At 46.9% G+C, this 16,471-nt stretch overlaps 1 protein-coding gene across 2 annotated transcripts in view; it reads right to left on the bottom strand.

The window, feature by feature from the left end:
• Positions 1–1,036: 1,036 nt before the first annotated feature.
• Positions 1,037–16,471, bottom strand: part of ATP12A (ATPase H+/K+ transporting non-gastric alpha2 subunit) — a 31,201-nt gene continuing 15,766 nt past the window's right edge. The window contains exons 9-23 of one of the 2 annotated variants that reach the window (XM_073222305.1): positions 15,268–15,466; positions 14,991–15,100; positions 13,342–13,476; positions 10,034–10,226; positions 7,997–8,172; positions 7,209–7,345; positions 4,958–5,108; positions 4,281–4,449; positions 4,038–4,192; positions 3,710–3,833; positions 3,384–3,529; positions 2,808–2,941; positions 2,580–2,681; positions 2,107–2,198; positions 1,037–2,014 (exon numbers count right to left, since the gene is read on the bottom strand). In XM_073222305.1, coding sequence (XP_073078406.1) covers positions 1,986–2,014; positions 2,107–2,198; positions 2,580–2,681; positions 2,808–2,941; positions 3,384–3,529; positions 3,710–3,833; positions 4,038–4,192; positions 4,281–4,449; positions 4,958–5,108; positions 7,209–7,345; positions 7,997–8,172; positions 10,034–10,226; positions 13,342–13,476; positions 14,991–15,100; positions 15,268–15,466 — 2,052 coding nt within the window. In that variant the 3' untranslated portion in view covers positions 1,037–1,985. Of the gene's footprint in view, positions 2,015–2,106; positions 2,199–2,579; positions 2,682–2,807; positions 2,942–3,383; positions 3,530–3,709; positions 3,834–4,037; positions 4,193–4,280; positions 4,450–4,957; positions 5,109–7,208; positions 7,346–7,996; positions 8,173–10,033; positions 10,227–13,341; positions 13,477–14,990; positions 15,101–15,267; positions 15,467–16,471 lie in introns of those variants that run through there. The other variant, XR_012125374.1, reaches the window with a different exon arrangement.

Below are 16,471 nucleotides of genomic sequence, written 5' to 3'. Positions count from 1 at the left end.
GTGCCAACTTTTTGCAAGAGTAGGTATGTGCAAAATGAAAGTCATTCCATACAGAGCTCCTGATGTGAAGAGACATTTATTTCAAATTTATCTCCTTTCAAACTTAATCCAGCCCCAAGTTAAGCCCCTCAGGCTTTGTGCTGCATTTACAGCCTTCTCCTGGCTATGGCAGGACCAAGAGTTGCCAAATGGCACAGCCAGCAGCAGCCTGGCAGGAAAAAGTGAGGCCAAGTTATCCTTAGTTGCAGTTAGAAAACACTGGCTGCCTTGCAGGACTGGAATGAGGCCGGCCTCCAGCTCACTGGGAGTGCCGGTGTGGGATTAATCCAGGCCTAGCTGTGTGATAGTTGCAGCTGGAAGAAAGATTAAAAAATGAAGACAGCAACACTAATTTACACACATTGTACGTTATAATCTCTACATAAGTGGGGGTGATGGCCACTGACACCCTTCAGGCTCCTCGGTGAGACTCCTGAGAACACGGAGGGGAGCGTGGCTCCAGGTCTCCCTGTTCTTGCTCCAGAGATGTCCATCTGAAGGCATCAACAGCCCACTGTCCTAGTCTGAGTGGATAACAGAGGAGAGGGGAGGGCAGGTGCCTGGTAATGGAGAGGGGAGGGCAGGCTCTGGATAAATGGAGAGGGGAGGGCAGGCTCCAGATAACGGAGGAGAGGGGAGGGCAGGCTCCGGATATTGGAGGAGAGCAAAGGGGCAGGCACTGAAGGGAAGTGTAGTTTCAGGTGTGTCAAGGACTTGCGCTGGCATGCAGCACAGGGAAAGCCAGGAGCACGGCCACCCTCCCACACAGGCCTGACTGGAACGTGGGCTCCTCGGACCCAGAGTAGGGTGGGGGCATGGGTGAGGGGGCTGCCCAGCAGGCAAGTCCTGCATTTTCAGACCTGCTGTGGACAAACAAAATGACAGGGAGGTGGGGGTTGAGGAGGAGGGGTGAGTGAAAAAACTGAAATCACTCTGCATTTTTTGGTGTCCTGTGCTCTGCAATCTAGAAAAACTTGAGTATAGAACACCACAATGATGGTTTTATGAAACATCTTTTATTTAAAAATGAGGCCTCTCAGTGGGTGGGTGTTGGCAACATGGATTTATGTGTCAGCATGAATAAAGCTAAGTTAAAGCATGAAACATGACTGATATAACATCAGTGCTGGAGAGTGCTTTGTGACTTTTTACAGGAAATAAATATTACTGCTTTAAACCACAGTGGATCTCTACTGAAGTTGAACCCTGATAAAGGAAAACCTCTTTGGGTCACGAGAGCATTTGGAGCTAGGATATACAAATGGACTTGGCGCTCAATTTTGGAAGAATGGGTGGTAGGGGTAGAGGGCCCTCACATTGGGAGGGAGGGAGGAGTCAGAAAGGGCAGACAAAGGTACCAAGGGACTGCTGGGGTGGCGAGAGCAGGGCTGAGGGGTGCAGCCAGGTGGCTGGGGACCTTTAGGAAGGATGTCTCAGAGTCAAAGCAGGCTATCCTTGTTGCTGTGACGAAGCCTGCAATCACACCTAAACCTTCTACTGCAAACCTTCAGCTGTATTAGCCTTTCTTTTAACAAGTTGTCTGGCAATTCACAGAAATCTAGGGAGGTCACTGGACTTTTAACAGGGTGTGGAATGGAGGTTTGAGCAGTCCTATTTAGAGCTGAAGGAGCAGGGAGACCCCAGTATGTATCTAGAATAGACAAGACTATTTAACAGGAGTGAGCTTTATATACATAAACACATCATTCTTCCCTATACCATTACTTTGAAATTCACATATTTTTAAATAAGGAGATGGATCTAGAGATGAGAATCATATATAGACCGTCGAATCTCTACTTTAAAGTACAGAACATCAGTGGGAATCTTCCTATAGTTTCTGCCCTCTCTTGCTTGCATTTTGATGATGTCCCAGTTGCAGCAATCTCCCAGCTAGCAGCCAGAAGATGACAAGTGTGGCTGGGAGGCTTGGAAGTAAAATGGTCTTAATAATACATGTTCTTATCCCACCAGCCTGTCGAGGAAGAAAAAAGTTAATGAAGGAATGGAGTATGAAGTCTCAAAACTAATGAAGTAGACAGTCTCAAAAATAATATTATTACTTACTTCCAGGGTAGAGTCTGATGAAAAATTTTCGTGCCTCATCATATACCCAAATCAGAATGGCATAAGGCACAGCTACGAACCAGTACTGAGGCCTGGAAGCAGAAGGGATATTGTGACTGTGAAGGCACCCAAGACAGGGCTCCTTGTTCATTTTCCCTGCCTTACTGGAAAGAATAAGTCCACTGGGTCACACAACACAGACCTGGAAAAGCTCTCATTTAACGTGGACTGTGCCCACTAGAAGCAACACCTGCCTTTGAAGTGACCTGCTGGGTGCAGGTAGCAATGGGATGTGAGGTCTGCAAAACCCGCTTCCTCTTGTGGCCAAAGCCTTGGACTAGTATGGAACTGACGCTCCTTTATCTCTTTTAAAGACTGGAGGGGAAGGAGCCCTGGGAGGTTAAGAGATTACTCAGACTAAGACCACTCAGAACAGGGCTGGCCCCTCCCGCCCACTGCAGAGGGGAGCTCACCGGAGCATGGTGAAGTTCAGGGCCGTGACACTTCCAAGGCCGTAGGAGAGGATCAATGCAATGATGACCTGCGAGGCAATTCCCACCCAGATGACTTTATTTCTACAAGAAACACAAAGACAAACAGATTCGGAACCCATGGCACAGTGCCTCCGGCTAGCCTGGGGCTACAAGCATGGCTCCCCTCACTGCATCTCAGGTGTAGGTTGGGCATGGGCAGGCAGGCACCTGAAGAGACCCTGCTGGAAGATGGAATTCCTCCGAGTCTTCCTGATGATGAGATCGGCTGTTTGCTGGACCATGATGCCAACAAAGAAAGCCGTGTAGCCTGACCATTCCAGGTACGTCCTCTGGGACCTCGTCTGCCAGTGGACAGAGAAAGGAGACCATGAGGCGCTAGAGGGAAACCCTCAGGGAGATCTCGGTGCAGTTGCGTAAGGTCAACCCTTTTTCCTGACCTCACAGAGAATGAGAGGGAACCACCTTCCTGTGTTTGGAAAGAAACAGTTTTTTTTCTTCAACCAGGTAAGAAGGGAAAGACACTAACTTAACTGATTTGGTCCAGCTGTGGGCATTGCTGGGTGGGCTGCTCTTCCATACTGGCTGCAAAGCTGATGCTAAGCATCTAATTCCAGAGCGGAAGTTGAGTCCCCACAAAGGTCATGCCACTGGAACCCAGAGGCCCACAGCCCTACCAACTGAGAGAGTGTTCACCTTCTCTGCCCCAGAAAAGGCCATCCATGTAAATGAAAGTTCTGCACCAGGTTGGGCAAGGCAGGAGGGTGGGGCAGAGGACCTCCTTACCCACTCCTGTCCGTAGCTGTCCTCCAAGTCGTTCACATAGTCCTTTTCCCATTCTACCCGGAGACTGATAAGTGCGGTGGGGCGGAAGCCCTCCTGTGCGTACACAGCAAAATACACCACAAAAGCCCCCACAGCTTGCATGAGGCCTGGAAGCGTAAAGGAGAGGAGGGCGTGCAGGCTCCAGAGCGACGTCGAACCATCCTGTCCCCGCCCTCCCCTTGGCCCCTCCTCCCATCCCAACCCCGCCCCCCCAAGGAAGAAGTTTCTGACTGCAATGAGTTCTCTGGGTGGCCATTGTGTGACAGGCAAGAAATGTGCGGTCATACCGATGTGCAGGTAAGAGTAAATGGCAAGTTCCTGATTCACCAGTCTGTCCTTCTTCTTGTGGCGAGGCTTTCTGTTCATAATGTCACTTTCAGCTTTCTCATAAGCCAAGGCAATGGAGGGGATCTAGAGGGGAGAGAGCTGTGAAGCCTGACCCTGAAACCCTGCCCTGATGGCAGAATGACAAGAGCATTGCTAGATGACAAGAGCTTGTTAGAAATGCAGAACTTCAGGCCCCATCATGAGAAGTTTGAGAAGCACAGGTAATGACTCCGAAGTCCACACCCCCTGCGGCAGTTACTGGACCATGCTCCTTTTGGGGCCACTTACTATGTCTGTGCCCAAGTCGATGAACAAGATAGTAATGCTGCCAATGGGCAAGGGAAGCCCAACGATGATGTAGATCAGGAAGGGGCACAGCTCGGCAATGTTCTTGGTCAGCGTATATGCGATTGTCTTCTTTAGGTTGTCAAAGATCAGGCGACCTAGGCAAAGATGTTGCCCTTCATAGGATTTGCTTTTGGTCCCCAGGTGCCCCCAGCCCCCAGTGAGACCACTCAAGACTGCACTCACCTTCCTCCACCCCTGTGACTATGGATGCGAAATTGTCGTCCAGCAAGACCATGTCAGCTGCGTTTTTGGCGGCGTCGGAGCCTGCTATCCCCATGGCGATCCCAATGTCTGCCTTCTTTAGAGCTGGAGAATCATTAACTCCATCCCCCGTCACAGCGACAACTGCATCCTGTGGGGACGTGGTGAGAAAGTGGGAGAGGGCAGTTCCGAGGGCCCACAGGCTGGGCAGAACAACAGCCTCCCTTCCTAGAAGGTGAAGGGACAAGAGCAGCTGAAACTGAGGGCCCATTCTGGGGAAGATAAAGACGGGAATCCCAGAGCGAGGGGTGATGAGCAGCATGTGTTTGAGTAATAAGACCAGTGCAGGGTGGGCTAGAGTGGGTCTGTTACATCTGTGTCTTGAGTAAAATGTGTATCTTACATTTTAAAATCTTCTTATCCCACACCTACCCCAGTGCACCAAATGCTTCATTCAGAAAGCCCTGCATGTGGGAGGGCCTCAAAGGAGGGCAGAGGGTTAGCGCCAAGAGGTGATGGGACCAGGTGAAGAATGGTCTTTTGATTGAGAGGTTTTAAAAGGTGCCAGAGTCCCATTCAGGGACCCAGGCCTCAGCCCTGCACACAGGCCCCAGGACAGCAGCAGACCCGGAAGGCTCTCTGGCACTGGTGCTACCCACCTGCCTCTGACAGCCCTCCACAATGACCAGCTTCTGCTGGGGGGATGTCCGGGCAAACACGATCTCTGAGTAGTTGGTTAAAAGCTCATCCAGCTGTTCCTGGCTCATGTCCTTCAGTTCTGTGCCAGTCACCACCACAGCCTTAGCATCCCTGGAAGGGCAGGTAGGAGCCGGATGAGGCTCCAGGTTGGGTCATACGTGGAAACACTGCTCTGGGCTGGAGGCCCTTTTCCTTTACCTGGAGCCCAGTGTCATTAACACCCACCACACTAGTGGATGACAGAGCTGTAAGCCCTGGGGACACTCTGGTCTCCATTTCAGGATAGTAAACTGAGGCTAGGAAAGTGCATGCCTGGCACTACAACAATAGGAACATGCCAGTAGCTTTCCCTTATGGAAATGGGTGAGGGTGGTACTTAAGTAAAAGGAGGTTAAAAAAAAATTCCTGTTTCTCTGTTTGGGCTTCTAAAATTCAGCTTATACCAAAATACACGGGTGACAGTTCTTTGTTGTTGTTTATTTCAGATTTATGGAGCATCCACTATGCAAAGAACTGTTAGGGAGAGGACTGTACTGAGGTCTTCTTTGGGGGACACTCAGCTGACTATGAAAGTAAGGTTCTGGGAACTGCTGGTCCTGTTCGTCTGACTAAACCCTTCAGAGGCCTCGCGCTGTGCTCAGCATGGCCTGTGCAGTGCGGCCCGGGGCGCCCGGCCCACTGCTCAGCAGGCCCGGTCCTGGGGCCTGGGTGCTTGCTACCTGCTGCCTTCGCTGGGAATGGCTGACTCTGTGTTTCAGCCTTCAAAGGTCAGCTTAAATACTCTGAGTACAGAACACTGCATGATTTGTTACATGTTTTAAGTTTTGAGTTTTTTAGGTCTGTTTTTCCCTACTGATGCTAAATATTAGAGTTGCAGTACTTGACTCAAACTATAGGTCTTCTTATGTTCTGGGAAAAAAATGTAACAGGATAAGAAGGGTGTTTCTCTGCCCACTCGCCCATAGCTGCAAAAATACCATGATTATGAAGCCAGAGCTGATAACATTGATAACTGCAAACATTCACAGAAGTGTCTACCCCACTGCCCTGTTCAGTGTGGTGACTTGTATGAAATACATAATCCTATTATTTTTTACAAAAAAAACAAATAAAGAAATGCCCCAAACCTGTGTTTTTGTAGATGAATATTATTTATACAAAAGATCACAGACCTACTTTAGAATAAAGATAGTGTTGTGCCCAGAGGCTGCCACTCTGTTTGGTTGCCCTACTAGGTAATTTGTCCTAATTGCTAAGTTATTACCTGGCAGCTCAGTGTTCCTAAAAGGCATAAATGCCTGGGTAAACTAGAGGCAGTTCACTGGTGTTCCTTTTCGCTCCACATGCATCAAAGTATTATGAGGCCAATGACATTTATTTTCAAACTGAGACTTCGGAGTCTTTGATCATTTAAATTATCAACAGTCCAGGTAACTCTCCTCCCACTGCCAGCCCTTGTGTCCCCATGTGTGTTCTTCATTGTACTTATCATGTCACAATTACTTTCTATTTTTCTGTCACTCTAGCTGGATGGGAATCTCCCCAATGGTGGACATAGTATCTGATCTGTTTGGCATTGTAGTTCCAGTGTGTAGCATGGTGCTTGGTATATAGTTGGCACTCAACAATTAATTGTTGAAAGAATTAGTACATGAATGAATGGCTGAGAGGACAGACGTGATTAAAGGAACTAGGAGACAAAAGGGGAACCTGAGTCTTCCCTTAGGAAGCTTCCATTCTATTTACTGCCAGATAAAATAGAAAAGAAGCATGTGTTTACACTGCAACACTGAGCAGATGAAAGCTCAAAATGCACAGTAGGTGGGTGCACGAAACCCCAGGGGTTCTTAATATTCCTGACCACACAACTAGATCAATGGCAAGTAATTTCACATAAACTGTCTATTTCAGTTTTTCTCACTCTAAATTGGGCACTTAAGTTTTCAGATCCACTTCATTGGGTTTGAAATTTCATACACGGAATACATAAAGGGTAATTTTTATAGCAATCAACACAGTGGCACACATTAGGTGTTCATTAAATTTTGAGTGAATGAGTGAATATATGAATTATAAAGGAAGCCAGCCTAGCACTACCTTGAGAGAGCATTTGGCACAAAGGGGATTTGCTCCAAATAGAACAGCTCTTTAGAGCCAACAAAGCCCCACAGGTGAGAAGTTAAGTTTCTGCCACGTTGGTTCTGTGCTCACCGTTTGTTGACTTGTTCCACAGCAATGTTGAGACGTTTTGCAATGTCTTCCACTGTCTCACTGTTAGCTGAAATGATACCTACGCTCTTGGCAATAGCTTTGGCTGTGATTGGATGATCGCCTGTAACCATAATAACCTGGAACAAAATGAGAGAGGCATTTACACAATGAGAACCCAGCTGGCCAGTGTAGGGACAATTCAGTATTGCCTACTTGACCATAATCTGGTAGAAGAAGGTTAGTGATTATTGTGGTCTGCCCTTTCGGGCAGTCCTTGGATCTCTAGATCAAAGACACAACTGTCTTCAAAGGACACACTGATCCTATTGTTCTGCTATGAGCGTCTTACATTTCCTCCCCTGACATTAGAGGACATCACATTTTTTGTGAAAGGGCTGGTAGCCATCTACTTGGGACAGCCTCATGCTGCTTAGCACATTATCACCTGGTAAGGGATTAATATTTTGGCTTCAGTATCATGAAGGTAATGGCTTATGGAGTCTGGACCTCAAAGCTGAGTCACAAAACCTTTTATTGTCTGTCATAGTCTAGGGTAAGATACGGTCACCTTGTGGCAGTTCTCACTGCAGCTACTATTGTGGTTTACTCCACACGACACAGTCATTTTGCTTTTATTGGTTACCAAAATCTATTATGGTGAAGATAGGGATAAAAAAAAGGGGAATTATGATATTTACTTGAAGAGACCTAAATACTATTTTGTATGACAAATATTCTCAGGGATATAATTGAAATGGAGAATCTTAAGTCAGGAAAATAACTCTCACCTTGATTCCTGCGCTCCGGCATTTGGTGACTGCGTCAGGAACAGTGGACCGAGGGGGGTCAATCATTGACAAGAGCCCCACAAAACAGAGGTTGGATGTAGGAAAGTTCATGGCATCTATATCAAATGAGTAGGTTTCTGGAAACTCATCTGCTGGCAGGTAGAAATGACAGAAACCTGGAAGGGGCATGAATTCGCGAGTCAATGAACCAGGGTAAAGATGACAACAGCCAAGGAAGAACATTTTCACACACTCTCAGTTCTTCACTATTTTACTAATGCTTTAGATTAAGTATACTAGGCTGGTTTAGTTCTTTCAATTCCCTAATGCATGTTGCTTTTAGGAAAGATGTATTTCACCCAAAAATAATTGACTGTGTGGGCATCAGGTTCTCTGTCATGTTCTAGGGATATAAAGACCAAGAGTGCCCAGCCTTTCCTTCTGAAGATGCTCTAGTTTCGTGTGCTTTAACGAGATAAAGCATAATGAACCATGGTGAGCACTATGGAGTGGAGTTCTGCTGCTGCTGGGGAATCGGGGAGGGCCTCCCTCACCGAGGCATCACCGGGAGCTGTCTCTTAAGAGGGGACAGACATTACCAGGGAAGGAAGGGAGGCCTACTGGTGGGAATGCCAATTTGGCAGAGAAAACAAATGAGCTACTGCACAGACTGGGGAAGCCTCTGGGGGCATCTGGGCAATGGTGTGAAGCTCAGCCTTTAATCAAGAGGATGGTGGGAGCAAGGCAGTTAGGAGCAGAGGACATTTCGTTACTTGGAAGGCATCTGCCTCTACAGGTTGAGCAGAAGAGGTTCTGTGACCCCACGACTGTCTCATAAGCTTTACATCAAATGTATTCTCAGCATGGCCCACTGCTTTACACATCTCAGTGAAGCCAGACTTTGAGAGGTCAGACACGAGGCTCCTGGAGCGGCTCTAGTCAGATGCGCATCAGTCCTGCACTGCAAAGACTGCCGGGTGCCATGGGTTATTCAAGGCATGCTCAGAGCATTATGGTCTCATTTACATACTTCATTTGCTTTACAGACTCAAATATCCTTTAAAAATACACATTCCACAGATTCCATCTCTATTGGCAAGAATTTTCATGATGTTTAATGAGCCATATCATCAGCCATGAACTTCTGTCACCTTGAATCCATCACTCTGTAGTTCAGAGGTAGTGTTCTGTGAGCCTACCACTCCCACAAAGAACATGCGCCACGTTACCGCTTACGTTACCCAGCTAGGCTCCTGTCACAGTGCTTGTATTTCTGTAGTTCATTCCACCTGTAATGTTCCATTTCTGTGACTGGCAGTATTTGTTCCCTCATTACTAAGAGGAAAACTTCAACATTTTTTAAAAAACGCTTTTCTCCTCTAATCAGCTGCCTAGCTTAACCAGGTCTGCCTCCATGAAGGCTCGTGTATCTGACCCCTCTCCTATTCCCATTGCTCTTTCACCTGAGTGGGGGCAACCACCTCCACTGAGCCTCACACCTCTCCTCTCGCTGTCGCTGTGCCTGATCTGTCCCCTGCCACATGGCCTTTGGCGGCTGCGCACTGACTGCAGAATGAAACCCTGTCCCTGCCCCATTAGGCATGTGGCATCACGACTCATTGCTCTTTCCAGGCCTATTTCCCATGACTATGTCATCTCATCTACCTGCCAAGCTCAACATAGACAGGCCTGCTGGCCATGTGTGCATACCCATCCATTCCTGCCTGTGTGCTCTGGCCTGCTTCCTCACCTGTGAATGCTTCCCCCTGCTTCCCTTCAAAGGCTGTCATTCAAGGCCCAGGTTAAAATGTAACTCCTTCTATAAACTCTCCCCAGAGTCTCCTTCGCGGGGAGAGACCCCATGCTCAGGGCTATCACACAGATTCTCTTATATGCACCCCGTATTCTTCTTCCCATGAGTCCTGTGGATACCACAGCTACTTGCTAGATATAAGCTGTCTCATCTTGTGCCCTGGCCTGGCCTGGAGCCTCCCACCTCACAGGTGATGGAGGATGGCTCTGCCGCTGAGCGCTCACCCAGCACGCGCTCGCCCAGGCCCCCCAGCTCCATGTAGGCCGTGTGGAAGGCCTCTGCCGTGCTCCTGTCCAGAGGCTGCTCCCGGCCGCTGACCATGATGGTGCTGCACTTCTCTAAGACCCTTTCCGGGGCCCCTTTCATCACCAGGAGGAAGCGCTTGTCACTGGGGTCATCCGTCCTGTGTATGGAGAGCTGGAGGGAAGGGATTGAGGTGGTAAGTACAGCAGGCTATGCGGCAGTGACGCATCACTACTGCTAAGGGCCTAGGCTGTGCAGTTCCTTTGATTAGGAACATGACAAGACGACCCAAAACATCCTTTGCCTTTGCTGGACTCTTACCCTTTAAGTGTAAAGGAGGAGTAGTTTCTACAGGTGTGTTTTACACTTTTTACTTTGTGGCCACAAAATATGCAGAGATCTAGACTTAGTCCAAGCCCAGGGCGAACCCTGAGTTTGCATTCGAACTAAGTGGAGACTGTCTTCCAAGCAGAACCTGGCTGCTGTAGGGAGGCAAAATGTGGCTATTGGTCATGACATCTCCTAACTGGAGTAAGATCTCTGGAGTGCCTGGTGGGGTGGCAGCTGAGCCATCTCACCTCACCTCCTGTCTCTGCCACCCTACTGTGAGGAGCAGCCTTCAGACCCAAGCTGTTCGGAGCTCAGACCCCCTGAGGGCGGCAGGAGCCGTGTCCCTCCTCATCCCCGAATTGATCCGGTTTAACCGCCTGGATGTGAAAGAAAATGGGGTGGGGGTGGGGGTAGGGGCCTGTGAGGAAGTGGGCATCTCAGGGGCAGGCTTCCAGGAAGACTGGCAAGAAATAGGTGTCACCGTGTTAACATCTATATCCTTTGATCTAGTGATTCCATTTCTAGATTCATCCTAATAAGTAATAAGGAAAAATGTGAAAAAAATTATAGATGATGATAAAGTGGCTAAGTCTATGTAGCCTTTATTTTATACCAGATACTCGTCTAAGCCCTTCAAAGGAATTTCAGGAAGAGAATGAATTAAGTTACAGAGAAACTTTCTACCATCAGGGTCTGTCAGTTGATTCTACATTAGTAGTTCTCAGACTTTTGGATATCAGAGGTGAGTACAAAAAAATAAATGGCAAACATAGGGTTGCCAGCGTTTTTTTCATGGTCAAGGAAACACATTAAAAAAAACCCCAACTAACCGACCAAAACCAAAACTAAACCTCCCATCTATTTTTACTATTATTTTCTCAAAGATAGGACATTTTAATATTTAAAAAGTAGGCATAATAAACACTTTTTTAGTGTGTACTGTTTTAAGTGCCTCATACAGTGACCCATTTAATTCTCAAAACTAGCCCAAGCTGTGAGTATTGTCACCCTGACAGGGAAGGACGCTGAAGTGACTTGAGCAAGGTCATACCCTAGCAGGTGGCTGCCCTGGGATCTGAATTCAGGCCAGCAGGCTCCAGGGTCCCTGCCCTAACTGCGTAAGAAATAAAGGATGATCTTTTAAATTAAATGTATTCATCTTAATATAAAACTTCATAAAATATTGTCCCAATCTTCCCATTTGCCATAAACTACTGAAAATATTTTTATACAGTCTTAATTTGGGGAATTGCTAGCCTAAGGTCAACAAGGCAAAGACTCCACTTTGTTTCCTTGGGTTGAATGATACCCTGGAGACCTTCTAAGGTCAGGGCCACTAAGGGTCCTGGTCGAGGGCTGCGTGTTGCTCATGTCAGCAGCAGAGGGGCCCTAACAGCTCCGAAGAGGCTGTTTGATCTCTTCTGCAGGGACCCATACGGGACCCTCTCCTTTCCAGTCCCGACTCTGCGAAGCCTGCTTTCTCCCTCAGCATTTGGTAGGTGAGGCCTTGGGGAACCTGCTTCTCACATGACAAGGAAGCCGTTCCTGGTAGACGGAGACCCAGCAGGACCTGGAGTCTTGTTTCTGACCAGAAGGTCAATCAAACTAGTACTTCAGAGCACAGACTCCCTGGCTCCGTTTGAATCCTGGCCCTGGCCCTTACTGGCTGTGTGATGGTGCTCTGCTCTCAGTTCCCTCACTCTCCACTTACCTGCTGTTGTGAGAATGAGTGACTTAATACACGTGGGAATTGGCACATAATAGCTACCACTGCAACTGTAATTCTAAGATTGTTACTCATTCGACTTTCATTTACATTCTGAACAAGAGGTCTGATTTCCTGGCTTTAACGTTTTATATCATATGTTTTTGATGTCTATTTGGCAAACTGCAATTCTTTATTAGCCCATTATCCACAAAGATGTTTGCAACACAAACAGTTCTTTTTCAATCCTAAACTCCATCCAAACAAAATGTTTGAGTAATCATCAGAAACTTTTACAAACATGCTTATCCTGTTCATAAACTCTCCTGTCATACAGAGGCCAAGTCTTGATGCCCTGCTCTCAGACTTGGTGTCTATGGGAAATCCCACCTGCATCCATACCTTGGGCAATAAATTGTCATTTGTCCTAACATGAGGAGGATGGGGAGGGCTGAACGTGGGTCACCCCTAGAAGGAGCGGAGACAATGAGGCAAGGAGGCCACTTCTTCCCAAGCGATGGATGGAAAGGAAATTCCTCCCAGGGGCAGAGGACAGTCCTGGAGCTCAGCGTGACTGGCCGCCTGAGAGACCACTCACTGGTCTTTGCAAAGGGCAAGGCTGCTCACATGGCCTGAAGTAAACACCTGCCTCTGTGTTGCGGTAGAGAAAGCATGGACTTGGGAGTCAAAAAGATGTGCAAACTGGTTGTGCCATTAGATGCTTGTGTGACTCTGCTCCTTCCTAAGGACCTGTTTCCTCACCTAGAGATCGGGATTATTTTTAGTCCTACGTCACAGGCTTACTCTGAGGACCAAGTGGGATGAAGTGCATAGAGTGCCTGATGCAGACCAGGGCGCAGTGAACTCCGGGAGTGTCGGCTCTCCCCACTCGCACCCTTGCGCCTAGTCTCTGGGATGTGGGCCTTGCTCCTCGTTTGTGTAAAAGTCACTCAGCAGAGGTGTGCTGGTAGTGGTGTGTTTGTGAGTGTGTACGTAATACAGCTAGATCACTCACAGGAATAGCCAGACCCTGACAAGATACCCACCTTTCTCTTTTTCTCTTCTGACTTCAAACAAAGGAAGGAAGTGGGCAGAGGAAACCCGCTCTGGGTCTCCTTGATGCCCGGGCCCTGCATCCCCAGGGACTGTTTCTGAAGTCAAGCATCATTCAAAATAGAAGCCATCCAAAGGATACTTACAGGTAGAAATGCCATTCTAGTGAAGACAAAGATTTAGTTGGGAGAAAAAACTCACCTGAAATTTATTAGTCGAGTTAAAAGGGATTTCAGCCACTTTGTGGTTTCTCTTTCTAATTTCCATCACATCGCCCAAAATGACCTCTGAGAATTTCAAAAGAGCTGTTTCTGAAGCATCTCCAACCACAACTTTCTGAGAATCAAAAGAGAGAAACAAGTATTTGCAGCACATACTCTGGTTTGGTTATTTGTGATTATTTTCAATGACTAAGTTTACCATCAAACTAGAGAGAAAAATTGATTACATCACAATTAGTGACTGATTTGAGACCTGGTCAAAGTGTCAGACTAAACGGTGTTGCCGACAGGCACTATGGTTCAAAAAAATTAGAGCTTTATGAGGGCTGGAGGGTGTCATGAAAAAAGTGGCTGTGAACTAGATCTTGAAAGACAGGTGGGTTATTGACAGAACAGTAGAAGAAAGCCTTCTAGAAACCAGGAAGCCATGAATGAAGGCATGGTGGGAAAGAGTCTCTGGTCAGGGCAGGTGGATATGGTCACACAGAGAGGGCCCTGATGGGCTGGGGCAGGCCAAGGTCTGGACTTGAGAAGCAGAAACTACAGGAGGAAAGTTTTTGAGTAAAGTCAGGTGATGTATTTCATCTAATGAAGTATTTATGGAAATAAATACAAAGAGGGAAATATAAAGAGGGTTAAACTGGAATCATGGAGGCTGATTAAGAGGTTAGTACAATTATTTACATATTGGTGATAATAGAAATACAAAGTCATAGATATTTTGAAGCAAGAACAATAAGACTTGGTGATTCACTAGATATTAGGGAAGGAGAAAGTTAAAAATGACTTCCAAAAGTTCTGACTTTGGTGATAAGTAAAATGGTTATGTCACAGAAAAACAGGACATTTGGGACAAGACATTGACTTGGAGCCAAGTTGGATACAGGTGCAAGACACAAGTACGATTTGCTGAGAGTCTAACATGGCAAAATTTCCAAGTATAAACATGCAGGTGGCTGGAGATCCGTGGAGTCTGCGTCAGAAACCAGAACTAGAGATAGGGATTGACAGATGCAGACAAGGAAGTGACTGGCCAGAAAGAGAATTGATAAGCTGTCTGATAGAGAAAGAAAAGCAAATAAACAATTTAATAAAGAGAAAGAGTCAATGAAGGAAACAGATGGCAAATAGACACGCCAGGAGAACACGGATGCCGTGACCCCATGAGAGGGAGAAGAGGAGTTTGTCTGTGCATATTCCAGTATTCCAGGACCCCTCAGGGCTCCATCTGCTGCCAAGGGAGTACGTTCTGAGATCAGTCCTTCTATTTCCACCCAATTCCCAATTACATTTCAAGCTTCAGTGAGTGGCATTTATGTAATAAAGATGCTTTGATGATATCTCCTTAGCTGGTAAAGAAATTAGGAAAGTCACTTAAAGGCAGCACATTTATTTTCTGGAATGAGACACAATTATCAAAAGATCTAAATCAGTGTGCTGAGAAATTTTAGACATCTCTGATTTCTCAAAGTTAGTTAATGAAGAAAATTTTCTGCAGGTCTTGTGAGTCAGACTGGCTCTTACTAGTACAAAGTTCACTCGGAGAGATTAAATCAAGCACCAAATCAGAACAGAGAAAGTGACTTCAAACTGGCTGGGATTTAAGACCAAGTGACGCAGAAGCTTTACCTTCATGATTGGGACGCTTTCCTGTCCTGGTTTGAATTCAGCTCGGTTACACAATGTTATTATCTTTGATAAGGAGGCCCAGGTTTCGGAGCTTTGATCAAAGACTTGATCTAGAAAACAGAAGAGCAGAGGATGCTGTAGGCCAGGCCACTCTTTGCGAACCATACTATTCAAGCAGCTCTCTGAGACTGCAGACCAGGGCCACCACCATGTTCAGCTTAGCACCCACTGCAGGAGTCCACGGCACGGGCTATACTGAATGCTCCACAAGACTTACTTGAATGGCTTTCGCTAGTGTCAGCCATGAAGATCTGGTTGTCAAACCACAGATGGGCCACAGTCATCCTGTTCTGGGTCAGAGTCCCAGTCTTGTCTGAACAAATGATGGAGGTGGAGCCCAGTGTCTCCACAGCCTCTAGGTTCTTGACCAGGCAGTTCTTCTTCGCCATCCGTTTCGCCGTCAGTGACAGAGTAACCTAGATGAGAGAGAGAGGAAGCTTTGAGGAAAACCATTTTGACTCAGGTCCATTAACACAGAAGTAGCTAGAGAAGGACTAGTTTCAGGACAGAGGGACAGTTACAGATGCCACAAACCTACCCGGTGGCTAATAAACCCTATAAAGCCCTGTTCGCCACAGTCCTCTTATTAAATATGAGATGTTTTATTTGTCCCATCACCCCTTGAAGAAAATGATGGTGAGGGACCCACAGGTGGCAGAGCCAGGCGAGATGTGACCAGAGCTCACACATGATTATCAAGGGGGTGCTGGCCCCCTGGCCCGTCATTCACAAGCACGAATACTCAAGAGGGTTTTGACTGGTGTGTGCCGAAGGGCTTGTCCCAAAGGGCCCACCTGTTGATCTGGAGAATCAATGAGCGTGTGTTTCATTTGAGAGCTCCACATTTTAGATTCTTAGCACTGTATTTTAAACACCAAGATCCAAAGTGTTATTCTGACTCCAGTTTTTTAAAACTATTATCTGCTGGAGTTAGAAGAACTGGGGTTTACAAACTCCTCTCTCTTTGCTCAGAACAACACCAGGCCAATGATCGTGGAGGCTGCCTTTCTACAGAACTAGGAATATGGATCTCCTCTTCCCCACCCCACAGGGCCTCCACAGCAGAGACTGGGGCAGGGGTTTGTTTAAGGATGAATTGGAAGCGCCCTTACTGAGGGAGACCCAAAGTAGGGGCAGCAAAGGGCTGAACTGCTTTGCAAAAAAATGGGAGGAATGTGTGCATGTGCGCATGTGCATGCACATGTGTGCATATGTGTGTCTGAGAGGAAAAAGAAGGGAGGTAGACAATGTTCCTGAGTTCCTAAGTTATAGAAACTTCCAAAGAACTTTTTTTTTTCCTTTTTAGGAAATGTAGAAATGTGGCAAAGGCATCAGGCTTCTAGAAAATCTGCAAGTGGTGGTTCGAATATGTTTTATCTGTATCTTAAGGGGCAAGTAACATACATGGTTTGCAGATAGAT

Source organism: Manis javanica, chromosome 1 (genome assembly GCF_040802235.1).
Source record: "Manis javanica isolate MJ-LG chromosome 1, MJ_LKY, whole genome shotgun sequence".
NCBI lineage: Eukaryota > Metazoa > Chordata > Mammalia > Pholidota > Manidae > Manis > Manis javanica.
Note: the sequence above shows the minus strand (reverse complement) of the source record. Positions and strands in the feature narration are given on the sequence as shown.